Source organism: Ceratotherium simum, chromosome 2, assembly GCF_057802395.1.
Source record: "Ceratotherium simum simum isolate JZ-2026a chromosome 2, ASM5780239v1, whole genome shotgun sequence".
Lineage (NCBI taxonomy): Eukaryota > Metazoa > Chordata > Mammalia > Perissodactyla > Rhinocerotidae > Ceratotherium > Ceratotherium simum.
The window spans coordinates 8,338,682-8,352,256 of NC_141901.1; the positions used below are offsets into that span (position 1 = coordinate 8,338,682).

General features: G+C 36.6%; 1 protein-coding gene across 1 annotated transcript in view; it reads left to right on the forward strand.

Annotated features, from left to right (window-relative positions):
• The window catches only part of DNM3 (dynamin 3), a 532,803-nt gene that overhangs the window by 169,972 nt on the left and 349,256 nt on the right, over window positions 1–13,575 (forward strand). The window contains exons 5-6 of the mRNA XM_004425038.3: window positions 6,873–6,971; window positions 7,562–7,722. Coding sequence (XP_004425095.1) covers window positions 6,873–6,971; window positions 7,562–7,722 — 260 coding nt within the window. The remainder of the gene's footprint in view (window positions 1–6,872; window positions 6,972–7,561; window positions 7,723–13,575) is intronic.

Genomic DNA, 13,575 nt, shown 5'->3' on the forward strand with positions numbered 1-13,575 from the left:
AAAAAAAATACATTAACTGAAGGACATCTAATTTCCTATGTCTGTTTTTAATTTTGCTGTATACATGTTTACACTAACTCTTTGCTGATTTTGTTTTTCACTGCTGTTGTTTCAGTGTACACAGTGTTCCAGATTACTCTTCTGGCAACTGCTAATGTGGTTCGTGGCTTAGTTTTGTCCCATTTCTTAATCAGATGAAACAACACACTACTTAGAATTTAGTTGCATATATAAATGGAAGAAATGGCAGTGTTCTTATAGGAAAATCACTGTGCTGACAACAAATCTAGGTAACATGGTAGAATGGTATCATATTTCTTTTCTGGAATTTGTATTTAAATTCTTGTCTGAACCTAAGAAAAATAAATATGCTTATTTTTTCATTCATTTATTCATTTAATAAATAAACATTTATTGAGTCCCTACTCTGTGTTTGGCACCTATATGAATTGCTTGGAATGTTAGATTAGATGTAGTCCTTATTCTTGAAGAGATCATGACCCAGTGGGTGATATAGACAAATAAGCAGATCCCTAGTGTCATATAAGAACTATGATTTCAGTGTACACAGAGAGCTTTGAGGGCACAGAGAAAGGCTCCAAACTTACACTTGTGCGAGCCTGACTCAAGACCCGTAGGACAGGCCTGAAAGGTATTTTGAAGGATGGGTAGGAGTTGGCCAAGAAAAAAAGAGAAGGGAAGGATATTTGGAGCTGAGGGGGATAGCATTATCAGGTGAAGAGGCAAGAATGCGTGGTCACATGGAGATCTGCAACTCGTTGTGTGTGGCTTGAGTTTAGGATTGGAGTGAGTGGGAGTAGTGGTGAGAAAGCTGGCAAGATCCTAGCTTTCATTTGTTGAGTGGTTTTTATGTACCAAGTACTTTACATGTGTTATGTTATTTAATTGTCTTTAATTAATAGACTTTATTTCTTTGAGCAGTTTCAGGTTCACAAAAATTGAGTGGAAAGTACAGAGGGTTCCCATATACGTCCTGTTCCTATACATGTACAACCTCCTTAACTATTAACATCCTATACCAGAGTGGTACATTTGTTACAATTGATGAACCTGCATCGACACATCTTTATCGCTCAGAGTCCCTGTAGTTTACATTAGAGTTCACCCTTGGTGGTGTACATTCTGTGAATTCTGACAAATGTATGCTGACATGTATCCAGCGTTGTAATGTTATACAGAATAGTTTTCGCTTCCCTAAAAGTCCTTTTCATCCCTGCCTCCCCTACCCCTGGCAACCAGTGATCTTTTTACTGTCTTCATAGTTGTGCCTTTTCCAGAATGTCATATAGGTGGAATCCTATACTATATATAGCCTCTTCAGATTGGCTTCTTTCACTTAGTAATATGCATTTAAAATTCCTCCATGTCTTTTTCATGGCTTCATAGCTCATTTCCTTTTATCACTGAATAATATTCCATTGTTTGGACGTACCACAGTTCATTTATCCATTCACCTCCTGAAAGACATCTTGGTTACTTTCAAGTTTTGGCAATTATAAGTAAAGCTGCTATAAACATCTGTGTGCAAGTTTTTTTGTGGATAGGTTTTCAACTCCTTTGGGTAAATACTGAAGAGTGTGATTACTCACATGGTAAGAGTATGTTTAGTTTTGTAAGAAACTGCCAAACTATCTTACAAAGTGGCTATGCCATTTTGTGTTGCTACCAGCAATGAATGAGAGCTCCTGTCGCTCCACACCCACACTAGCATTTGGTGGTGTCAGTGTTTTGGAGTTTGGGCGTTCTAATAGGTGTGTAGTGAGTGATGTCTCACTGTTGTATAATTTGCAATTTCCTAATGACATGATGTGGAGCATCTTTTCATATACATAGTTGCCATCTATGTATCTTCTTTGGTGAGGTGTCTGTTCAGGTCTTTCACCCATGTTTTAATCAGGTTGTTTGTTTTTTCCCCCTGCTGGAAGCATGAGGGGATTTTTCTCAAATATTCGCTGTGAGAACCTGGTCAAGCTCCTGGAGGCAAAACTCACAAAAGTATGGATACCCTCTATGACTGAGTTCCTCTGGAGTTTTTAACTCTCAGACCATCCACACTGAGCTTCCAGCAGTTCCTCAATTACAGTTTAGGTTTTCCTAAACTAAACCAACAGACGCTGGTTCCCGTGGAGTTTTCTGCTTGTGGGTTGTGATTCGCTATATTCACATGTCTGTCTCTCCAAATTTTGGGGGCAATGGTTTGCCCTGTGACCTCACTTCTCTGATGAATCTAAGAAGGGTTGTTGATTTTTCAGTTTGTTCAGCTTTTTACTTGTTGTTAGGACACAGTGGCAGCTTCCAAGCTCCTTACTTGCTGGACTGGAAGCCAAAAGTTCTGTTTTTAATATTAAAACATAGGTTTGTTATTTTCCTCATTTTATGATAAGTTAGAGTGAACATATAACTTGTTCTTCAAACAGGGAGTCTTTTGAGAGTTAAAGGGAATGTTACTGATAATTATCCCAGCCATCAAATGTAAACTGTGATGTTTGGTTACTCTATTGATGTGGTTACACCTGAGGCGGAAATGAATGTCTTTTTTTTTTTTTTTTTTTTTGTGAGGAAGATCAGCCCTGAGCTAACATCTGCCAATCCTCCTCTTTTTGCTGAGCAACAGTGGCCCTGGGCTAACATCCGTGCCCATCTTCCTCCACTTTTATTTTTACATGGGGCGCTGCCACAGCATGGCTTGACAAGCAGTGCTTGCGAATGTCTTGGAGCTAATAAGGGGCATGGTGGGACTTGAACCCAAACAGCCTGATCCTTGAGTCAGTGCTCTTAGCCTCTATTCTATCTAAGAATCAGATTTTTGAAATGCCTTTTGTGTCTTTTCAAGGTCTTCATCAGAACTTGTCCGCACTCCTCACTGTGGCTATTCTTTACTGAAGAGAAACTTGATTGAAACACAATATCAGACATTATTTGTTAGCTCTTAATTTATTATTTTTATTTTCCTTTTAGTTGAAGGGCAAGAATTTTATTAAATTACTCTTTACTTCTTATTGTACATAAACTCTTCTAAATCTGGAAGTTGTTCTTCTTCCCAGAAATCTCGACTTGAAAGAGACATCTAGTTAAACTTTTAGTTCTACAAACAGGTCCAGATGATGTAACTAACTTGCCAAATAACACAGCTCATCACTTGTAGAATCTAGCTAAGAATTAGGAGGCAGAAAAATATAGTGATTAAAAATGGAATTAGGTTGCTTGGATTCCACACCCTACAGGCTGTGAGCCTTTAGGAAAGTGTATTTTTCCTCTCCAAGTCGCACTTTCCTCATCTGTGTAATTGAGAAAATAATAGTACCTATGTCATAGAGTTGTTGTTTGAGTCCTAGATGAGGCTGGCACATAATCAGACTCAATAAATGGTCTCTTGTTATTATTTTTAGCTGAGTCTTTAGATTCCCAGTGGAGTGCTTTTAAAACATGCTGTCTTTGAATCTGTTCTTTGGCAATGGCTTTTTGAGCTCTATCAGTGTAGATCTCGAGTCAGCCAGCAGGACTTCATTGATTATTTTAACCTGCCTATTTGTGTAACTAAATGTGAAAAAGAAAATTATTTCCTTTGCCATTTCTGGTACACCACTAGGCATAGACTCCTCTGCCTTTTCAGAAATAAGGGAATAGTAAAGAAGATACTTCTAAAATTCAACTTTTATTTTTATTAATGTTATAAAGGTACATAGCTTTAAGAAAAAATCAGTCCTAAAGGCTTTTAATAAAAACTCAGTCCCTTGCCCGCTCCTCCCGACTCTTGATTACTGCTTTCCAGAGGCTACCACTTTCAACTCTTTTAGCTTTCTTTTGGTATTTACCTCCATATTTCTATATAATCTGTCTTGATTTTTTATTTTTAGATATTCTCTTTTGACTTCCTACTGTGAAGGAGAAGGATTTAGCTGGCTTATATTCCCTCTCCCATACCCACATATACTTACACATACATATATACACTTAGCCCCCCATTCTACTAATATAATTATACCCTCATATTTTGCTAAATGAATATTTATGATTCTGAAAATATGATTCACAGCTGAGCCATGTGGTAAATTATGGTTACATTTTCTTTCTGGCCTAATACTGTCTTCTTTGAGGTTGACAGTTGTCTCTCTTTTTGTTTGTTTGGATAGTCTTCTATGTATCTATCACTAATGCCTTCCCAACCTCTCCTACAGATGTCTAAATCTCTTAGTACCTTCAAAAATATTAGGCATTAGGTATTCTATCATTTTCATTTTCTTTTCTTGGTGGGGGAAGACATCTCTTTGGGAATCTGTGTCCCCTCATTCCAATAGATATTCATTGCTCGCCTGGCCTCAAACTGGGATCTATATCATCCTGAAAATTCCCTTCTTTTCTTGGTTATGGTGAATTCCCTGCTTCCTGGATCTCCTGTCGTCGTCTTTGTTAGTTTTCTTCTGCATTTGGTGGAACACATCCTTTAGTAGTTTCCAAAAAAAAAAAAAAAAAGAGAGGAAGGTAAAATATTTTGAGATTGTGCAGGTCTGACTGAGTATATCTTTTTCTGCTGTCATATTTACTGCGAGTTTAGAATTCTAGGAGAGAAATTATTTTTCCCTCAGAATTTAGAAAACATTGCTCTATTGGTTTTTAGTTTCCAGTTTGCAGCTGGGCAGACTGATGCTGTAATGATTCCCAAAGCTTTTTTTATGACTTTATTTTTTAACTTTTCTGGGAGCTTTTTAGGATATTTTATTTGTTCCCAGTATTTTGAAATCTTATACTGATATGCCATAGTGTGTGTATGTGTGTGTGTTTTTCCTGTTGTGTTAGGCACTTGATGGGTTCATTCAATCCATAAATTCATCTTTCACTTATAGGACGTTTTCTTGAATAGTATGCCCTCACTCCCCAACTATTTCTTTTTGATCTTCTCTCTCTTTTTGGAATGCCAATTATTCAGATATTGGATCTTCTGGATGACTTCTCTAGTTTTAAAAAAGTTTTTCCTTTCCTATTATTTACTTCTTTTTCTTTTGTTTTCTGGAAGGGTTCCTAACTTTGTATTCCGGCCATTCTACTAACATTTTTATCTCTGCTCTCATATTTTTAATTATTGAGAATTCTTTTTGTTTGTTTGTTTGAATGTTTCCTTTTGTGACATTCTGTTTTTGTTCCATGAATGCAATGATCTCTCCTTTCTCTCTGAGGATACTAATAAAAATAATGCAGTTTTCTTCTCTGTTTTGCATTATCTTTGTTTTCTCCAAGTTCTATTTTATAATATTTACTTGTTTTGGTCTCGTATTAGAGAATCATCCTCTTTTAATACTTGATCCCCCAAAACTGGGCCAGGTGCCCATGAGTTCAGAGTTTTCTCTAGTTCAATCTTTCCAGAAAGTAAACCTGTACTCTCCTGCCGGGATGGACCAGGGAAGCTCCTAGCTATGTTATCCATGGAAATATGACTGCCTGCATCCAGTGCTTCTATTTTCAGCTTCACCTACCACACCACTCTCCATTATTTTCAGAGCTATTTGTCCCCCACGTCTTGAACATTTCTAGGATGCTGTGCTAGAAATTATCCAGCTTCTGGGCTTCTCCTATTGTTGGCTTTCTTGGAAGCAGTTTCCTCTTTCTTTGGTCTGTTAAGTTAGTTAGCAGTCGTCCTGCTTGATTTCCAGTTTCAAAATTTTTCTGCAGTCCTCTCCCATTGTCTTTGACCTTCTTGGTTTTAAGCCTTTTTTATTTTTTAAATTCTTTTTACTGTGAGTAGCAGTATATTGGTTAAAAGCAAGGACTCTGGAACTAGACTGCCTGGACCAACCTCCTGTATGACCTTGGGAAAGTTATTTAATCTCTCTTCCTTAGTTTCCTCATCTTACAAAAATAGTAGTTGGAGTACTTTTTAGAATTAAATAATTTAAGACATGTAAAGCATTTAAAACCATAGCTTGCTTAATAAATATTAGCCATTATTATTTTAGAGTGGTTTCAGGTAAAAGATAAAGGCTTGTGCTCCATTAACCATGTTTAATTGGAAGTCCAAAGAAATGCACTGAAAAATATGAATCACTAGACAAATATTGTTCATTTTATCTAATGACAGAAGCAGAGGACAAATACATTGTATCTTATATGCTACATAAAATGTCTAGGTTTTTACATTATTGTATTACTGAAAGGAACCTTGGAGATCATAGTTTCCAACTCTTTATTTCACAGATGAGGAAAACTGAGACCCAGAGAGTTAAGTGACTTGCCTTGAGACTAGAATCTCAGCCTCAGAATTCCTAGTTCAGTCTTCTTTCCATTAAGTCACATTTCCTTTTCTAAGAAACACTGAATGCTGTGAGACGTGCAAGTTTATTTTTGGTGATGACACTATCCTATACCTAATTTTCTTTGTTTAATTTTTTTGACTTCAAGTGCTCAGAGCTGGATCAATAATAAGCTTGGTTTATGACATGCTGTCATCTTTGGCCCATGTGTAGCCTATTTGTTTGTTTTTAATAGTGAAATACACAGAAAATTTAAAGTATCCGTATTGTGTGCAGTACCTGGGAGGAAGATTTAAATGTATAATTTCCATGCATGCATGGTACAAAAATAAACTCATAAATTTAAAAATATTTTGGTGATACAGCTATTTGTTTTTTCTCTCTTGAATAGAAAGTTATCTTATGGATGGGTGATTTTGCAACTCTCCACCTCATCCCATTGAAATTCACCAGACTGGGATAGCAGTGGATTAAAAAACAGAGTAAGACAGAGAGGAATGGGAAAAGGACCAGGATATATGGTCCTTTTGGCGTGGAGACACACATGTCTCTAAGATACGTTAGTCTTCTGCAAATTGTGTGATGTTGGGTTTGTTTGTGATGCAGGTCTAAGAACCATTGGAGTCATCACCAAACTGGATCTTATGGATGAAGGAACGGATGCCAGGGAGGTTCTGGAGAACAAGCTGCTGCCTCTTCGCAGGGGTAATGTACTTTGTCCTGTACAGGACTTCCTTGGATGATGTGGGCGAGAAACAGTTGGGAAACCAATGGGAGGCTTGGTTTTAATGCCTCCACAGTTGTGAGGAATGGATTTATGATTAGTTATACTTTTATGGAATGGCACAATGTTCCCAAATAATGTATTAAAAATGATCCAGAGGGACAACTATTCCTTAAAATAAAGGAATAAGAAAACAGGAAAAGGAAGGGGTTTAAAGGGAGGGTAAAAATATTCATCATAGGCTACATAAATATATACTGTTCTGTTTTAAGTCTGACTTATTTACTTGTCCACTATATGACAAAACTGCTGAGAGACATATTCTATTAAAATGCACAGAGCTTTTAAGGGCAAAAGACATTATTGTGTTAATGCTAAAAATTATCATTAGCCAAATCAGCCAGTGTTTGTTAAATACTGATGTCTCAAATTGTGTTTTATAAAGGGACCCATTCTTCAGGCCTTAAAATAACTTTGCCTTTCTTATTTAGCCTCTTTGAGAGCCTTGAAATCTCTCTAGAATAAGTGACAAAAAGTGTCCCAAATTCCATAGGTGTGTGTTTTGTTTCAGGTTACGTGGGGGTGGTAAACAGAAGCCAGAAGGACATAGATGGGAAGAAGGACATTAAAGCTGCCATGTTGGCAGAAAGGAAATTTTTTCTCTCGCACCCGGCGTACAGACATATTGCTGATCGGATGGGGACTCCACACCTGCAGAAGGTCCTTAATCAGGTAAAAAGGTTTTTTCAAGCAATAAGAAACAGTTATGAAATTTGTGACTATTGAAATTTATAGTTCTTATTTCTGTATTCACTTTTTCCAAACTGAGACATTCAGCTGAAATGATAGGAATTAAAAAAATTAATATGAATACTTAGACCCACACTGTTACTATTTTCAGTGAATAGAATTCACCTTAATATTATTGAAAGAACAGTGCACAAAGCAGAAATACATACTTATTTAGGAACAGTGAACAGGAGTATACATTTTAGCATACATTTACTCAAAATATGTAGTTATCTTAAGAACCTGTGTGTTTCTCTGAAAAGTTGATCTCATGGGACCTGGTTTTTTTTTTTTTGGCAAGGAAGATCAGCCCTGGGCTAACATCCATTGCCAATCTTCTTCTTTTTGCTGAGGAAGATTAGCCCTGAGCTAACATCTGTGCCCATCTTCCTCTGTTTTGTATATGGGATGCCGCCACAGCATGGCTTGATGAGCGGTGCATAGGTCTGCACCAGGGATCTGAACCTGTGAACTCCGGGGCGCTGAAGCGGAGTGCGTGCACTTAACCACTATGCAACTGGGCTGGCACCTTGCGATCTGTTTTTGAAATATCAATCTGTAATGGTTAGGTTAGATTTTCTGTTAAAATTTCTTTATGGTTTTGTTTAAGATTGATTTGTTCCTCAATTTAAAATCTTGAAAATAAATCCTCATACACGATCCTTGATCCCCATTCTTCTAAGAAGCTTTCCCAGATAACCCCTTTCCCCACAACAGATAGAATTGGGCTCTCTCCCTCCCCCCGCTCCATGCACATATTCACCTCTTCCATAAAACCTCAGTGCACTTACTTGGCTACATATTTTCCTTCCCTAGTGGAGTTAAGTGTCATTGTCATTGAGTGCAGAGCCCCCTTCCTGAATTTTCATTACATTGACTCAAATAGCGAGCAGCTTTTCTCACAAATAGTCTCATAAGGAATGCTTTAACTGTTATCTGTGATCTTAATCAGTCAGTCAATCAAGTAGTTATTGAATGTTCTGATTGTTCGTGCCTAGGAGGTGTCAGTAGAGGCTAACACAATAGTGGGCTACCTGTGACGTTGTCCCTGAACCATTTAGACAAAGTGATTGAAGAAGCTTTAGAAAATAAAAAGAAGTGGTATACTTCTATTTTAAGTGACATAGCACAGACTAATGTGGAATTTCTACTTTTTAATTGAGGGTAGATGTGTGTTTGGAAGCCATGAGGCAACGCTATGGTTGTGTCATTTAAAAAATATGATTATGTTTTAGAGAAGGAACACTGGTTTGTCATGCAAGAACCATAATATTCTGTGAACATATTTAGCACTGGTAAAACTCTTTATTTTAATTATTTATTTATTTTTATTTTTTAATTTTTTGTTTATTGCAGTAACATTGGTTTATAACAATGTATAAATTTCAGGTGTACATCATTGTACTTCTATTTCTGCAGAGATTACATCATGTTCACCACCCAAATACTGATTACAACCCATCACCACACACATGTGCCAAATTATCCCTTTTGCCCTCCTCCCTCCCCCCTTCCCCTCTGGTAACCACCAATCCAATCTCTGTCTCTATGTGTTTGTTTATTGTTGTTATTATTGACTACTTAAGGAAGGAAATCATACGGTATTTGACCTTCTCCCTCTGACTTATTTCACTTTGCATAATACCCTCAATGTCCATCCACGTTGTCACAAATGGCTGGATTTCATCGTTTCTTATGGCTGAGTGGTATTCCATTGTGTATGTATACCACATCTTCTTTATCCATTGGTCCCTTGATGGGCACTTAGGTTGCTTCCAAGTCTTGGCTATTGTGAATAACGCTGCAATGAACACAGGGGTGCATGTATCTTTACGCATTGGTGTTTTCAAGTTCTTTGGATAAATACCTAGCAGTGAAATAGCTGGATTGTATGGTAGTTCTATCCGCAATTATTTGAGGAATCTCCATACTGTTTTCCATAGTGGCTGCACCAGTTTGCACTCCCACCAGCAGTGTATGAGAGTTCCCTTCTCTCCACATCCTCTCCAACACATGTTGTTTCCTGTCTTGTTAATTATAGCCATTCTGACGGGCGTGAGGTGATATCTCATTGTAGTTTTGATTTGCATTTCCCTGATAGTTAATGATTTTGAACATCTTTTCATGTGTCTGTTGGCCATCTGTATATCTTCTTTGGAGAAATGTCTATTCAGGTCTTTTGCCAATTTTTTAATTGGGTTGTTGGTTTTTTTGTTGTTGAGATGCATGAGTTCTTTATGTATTTTGGAGATTAAGCCCTTATCAGATGTATGGTTTGCAAATATCTTCTCCCAATTGTTAGGTTGTCTTTTCGTTTTGTTGATGGTTTCCTTTGCTGTGCAGAAGCTTTTTAGTTTGATGTAGTCCCATTTGTTTATTTTTTCTATTGTTTCTCTTGCCTGGTCAGACATGGTGCTTGAAAATGTGTTGCTAAGACCGATGTCGAAGAGCGTACTGCCTATGTTTTCTTCTAGAAGTTTCATAGTTTCAGGTCTTACATTCACGTCTTTAATCCATTTGGAGTTAATTTTTGTGTATGGTGTAAGGTAAGGGTCTACTTTCATTTTTTCACATGTGGCTATCCGGTTTTCCCAACACCATTTTTTGAAGAGACTTTCTTTTCTCCATTGTATGTTCTTGGCTCCTTTGTCGAAGATGAGCTGTCCATAGACGTGTGGGTTTATTTCTGGGCTTTCAGTTCTATTCCATTGATCTGTGTGTGTGTTTTTGTGCCAGTACCATGCTGTTTTGGTTACTATAGCTTTGTAGTATATTTTGAAATCAGGGAGTGTGATATCTCCAGCTTTGTTCTTTTTTCTCAGGATTCCTTTAGCTGTTCAGGGTTTTTTGTTGTTCCATATAAATTTTAGGATTCTTTGTTCTATTTCTGTGAAAAATGTTGTTGGAACTTTGATAGGGATTGCATTGAATCTATAGATGGCTTTAGGAAGTATGGACATCTTAACTATGTTAATTCTTCCAATCCAAGAGCACGGAATGTCTTTCCATTTCTTTGTGTCTTCTTCAATTTCTTTCAGCAATGTTTTATAGTTTTTGGTGTACAGATCTTTCACCTCTTTGGTTAAGTTTATTCCTAGGTATTTTATTCTTTTTGTTGCAATTGTAAATGGGATTGAATTCTTAATTTCTCTTTCTGCTACTTCGTTGTTAGTGTATAGAAATGCAACTGATTTTTGTATGTTGATTTTGTATCCTGCAACTTTACCGTATTCATTTATTACTTCTAAAAGTTTTCTGGTGGATTCTTTAGGGTTTTCTATATATAAAATCATGTCATCAGCAAATAGTGACAGTTTCACTTCTTCCTTTCCAATTTGGATCCCTTTTATTTCTTTTTCTTGCCTGCTTGCTCTGGCTAGGACTTCCAGTACTATGTTAAATAGGAGTGGTGACAGTGGGCATCCTTGTCTGGTTCCTGTTTTAGAGGGATGGTTTTCAGTTTTTCCCCATTGAGGATGATATTAGCTGTGGGTTTCACATATATGGCCTTTATTATGTTGTGGTACTTTCCTTCTATACCCATTTTATTCAGAGTTTTTATCATAAATGGATGCTATATCTTGTCAAATGCTTTCTCTGCATCTATTGAGATGATCGTGTGATTTTTATTCTTCATTTTATTAATGTGGTGTATTACGTTGATTGATTTGCGAGTGTTGAACCATCCCTGCATACCTGGAATAAATCCCACTTGATCATGGTGTATAATCTTTTTAATGTATTGTTGTATGCGATTTGCTAGTATTTTGTTGAGGATTTTTGCATCGATGTTCATCAGTGATATTGGCTGGTAATTTTCTTTTTTTGTGTTGTCCTTGTCTGGTTTTGGTATCAGGGTAATGTCGGCTTCGTAGAATGAGTTAGGGAGCTTCCCCCTCTCCTCAATTTTTTGGAGGAGTTTGAGAAGGATAGGTATTAAGTCTTCTTTGAATGTTTGGTAGAATTCACCAGGGAAGCCGTCTGGTCCTGGACTTTTATTTTTGGGGAGGTTTTTGATTACTGTTTCGATCTCCTTACTGGTGATTGGTCTATTCAAATTCTCTACTTCTTCTTGATCCAGTTTTGGAAGGTTGTGTGATTCTAAGAATTTATCCTTTTCTTCCAGATTGTCAAATTGGTTGGCATATAGCTTTTCATAGTATTCTCTTATAATCTTTTGTATTTCTGAGGTGTCTGTTGTAATTTCTCCTCTTTCATTTCTGGTTTTACTTATTTGAGCCTTCTCTCTTTTTTTCTTGGTGAGTCTAGCTAAAGGTTTGTCAATTTTGTTTAACTTTTCAAAGAACCAGCTCTTGGTTTTATTAATTTTTTCTCTTGGTTTTTTTAGTCTCTATTTCATTTATTTCTGCTCTGGTTTTTATTATTTCCCTTCTTCTACTGATTTTGGGCTTTGTTTGTTCTTCTTTTTCCAGTTCCTTTAGATGCATTGTCAGATTGTTTATTTGAGATTTTTTTTGTTTGTTGAGATAGGCCTGTATTGCTATAAATTTCCCTCTTAGAACCGCCTTTGCTGTATCCCATAAATTCTGGCATGTCATATTTTCATTTTCATATGTCTCCAGGTATTTTTTGATTTCTTCTTAGATTTCTTTGTTGACCCAGTCGTTGTTCAGTAGCATTTTGTTTAATCTTCATGTATTTGTGGCTTTTCTGATTTTCTTCCTATAGTTGATTTCTAGTTTCATACCGTTGTGGTCAGAAAAGATGCTTGGTATTATTTCCATCTTCTTAAATTTATGGAGACTTGTTTTGTGGCCTAATATGTGATCAATCCTGGAGAATGTTCCATGTGCATTTGAAAAGAACGTGTATTCTTCGGTTTTTGGATGGAATGCCCTGTATATATCTACTAGGACCATCTGTTCTAGTGTGTCATTTAAGGCCAATGTTTCCTTATTGATCTTCTGTTTGGATGATCTATCTGTTGGTGTAAGTGGAGTGTTAAAGTCCCCTACTATTATTGTGTTACTGTCTATTTCTGTTTTTATGTCTGTTAATAATAGCTTTATATATTTAGGTGCACCTACATTGGGTGCGTAGATATTTACAAGTGTTATATCCTCTTGTTGGATTGTTCCCTTGATCATTATGTAATGCGCTTCTTTGTCTCTTTTTAGAGTTTTTGTTTTAAAGTCTATTTTGTCTGATATGAGTACTGCTACCGCAGCTTTCTTTTCATTGCCATTGCGTGGAGTATCTTTTTCCATCCCTTCACTTTCAGTTTGTGAGTGTCTTTAGGTCTGAAGTGTGTCTCTTGTATGCAGCATATATATGGGTCTTGTTGTTTTATCCAATCAGCCACCCTATGCCTTTTAATTGGAGCATTTAGTCCATTGACGTTTAAAGTAGCTATTGATGAGTATGTACTTACTGCCATTTTTTAACTTTTTTTTTTTCTCAGTGTTTTAGTAGTTCTTCTCTGTTCCTTTCTCCTTCTATACAGAATTGATGGTCTCTTTAGTTTGACCTCTGTCTGAAAGCTCTACTCTTTAACTCCCCTCCTCCCTCATTTTATGTTTTTGATATCATATCTAACCTCTTTTTTGTGTATTTGTATCCATTACCCTCTTATCATGGAAATAGGTAATTTTTCCTATTTATGGTCTTCTCTTTTCCCCTTAAATCAATCCCTTTAACATTTCTTGTAGCACTGGTTTCTTGGTGACAAACTCCTTTAATTTTTGCTTATCTGGGAAATTTTTGATCTCTCCTTCCATTTTGAATGATAACCTTGCTGGGTAGAGTATTCTTGGCTGTAAGTTTTTTCCTTTTAGC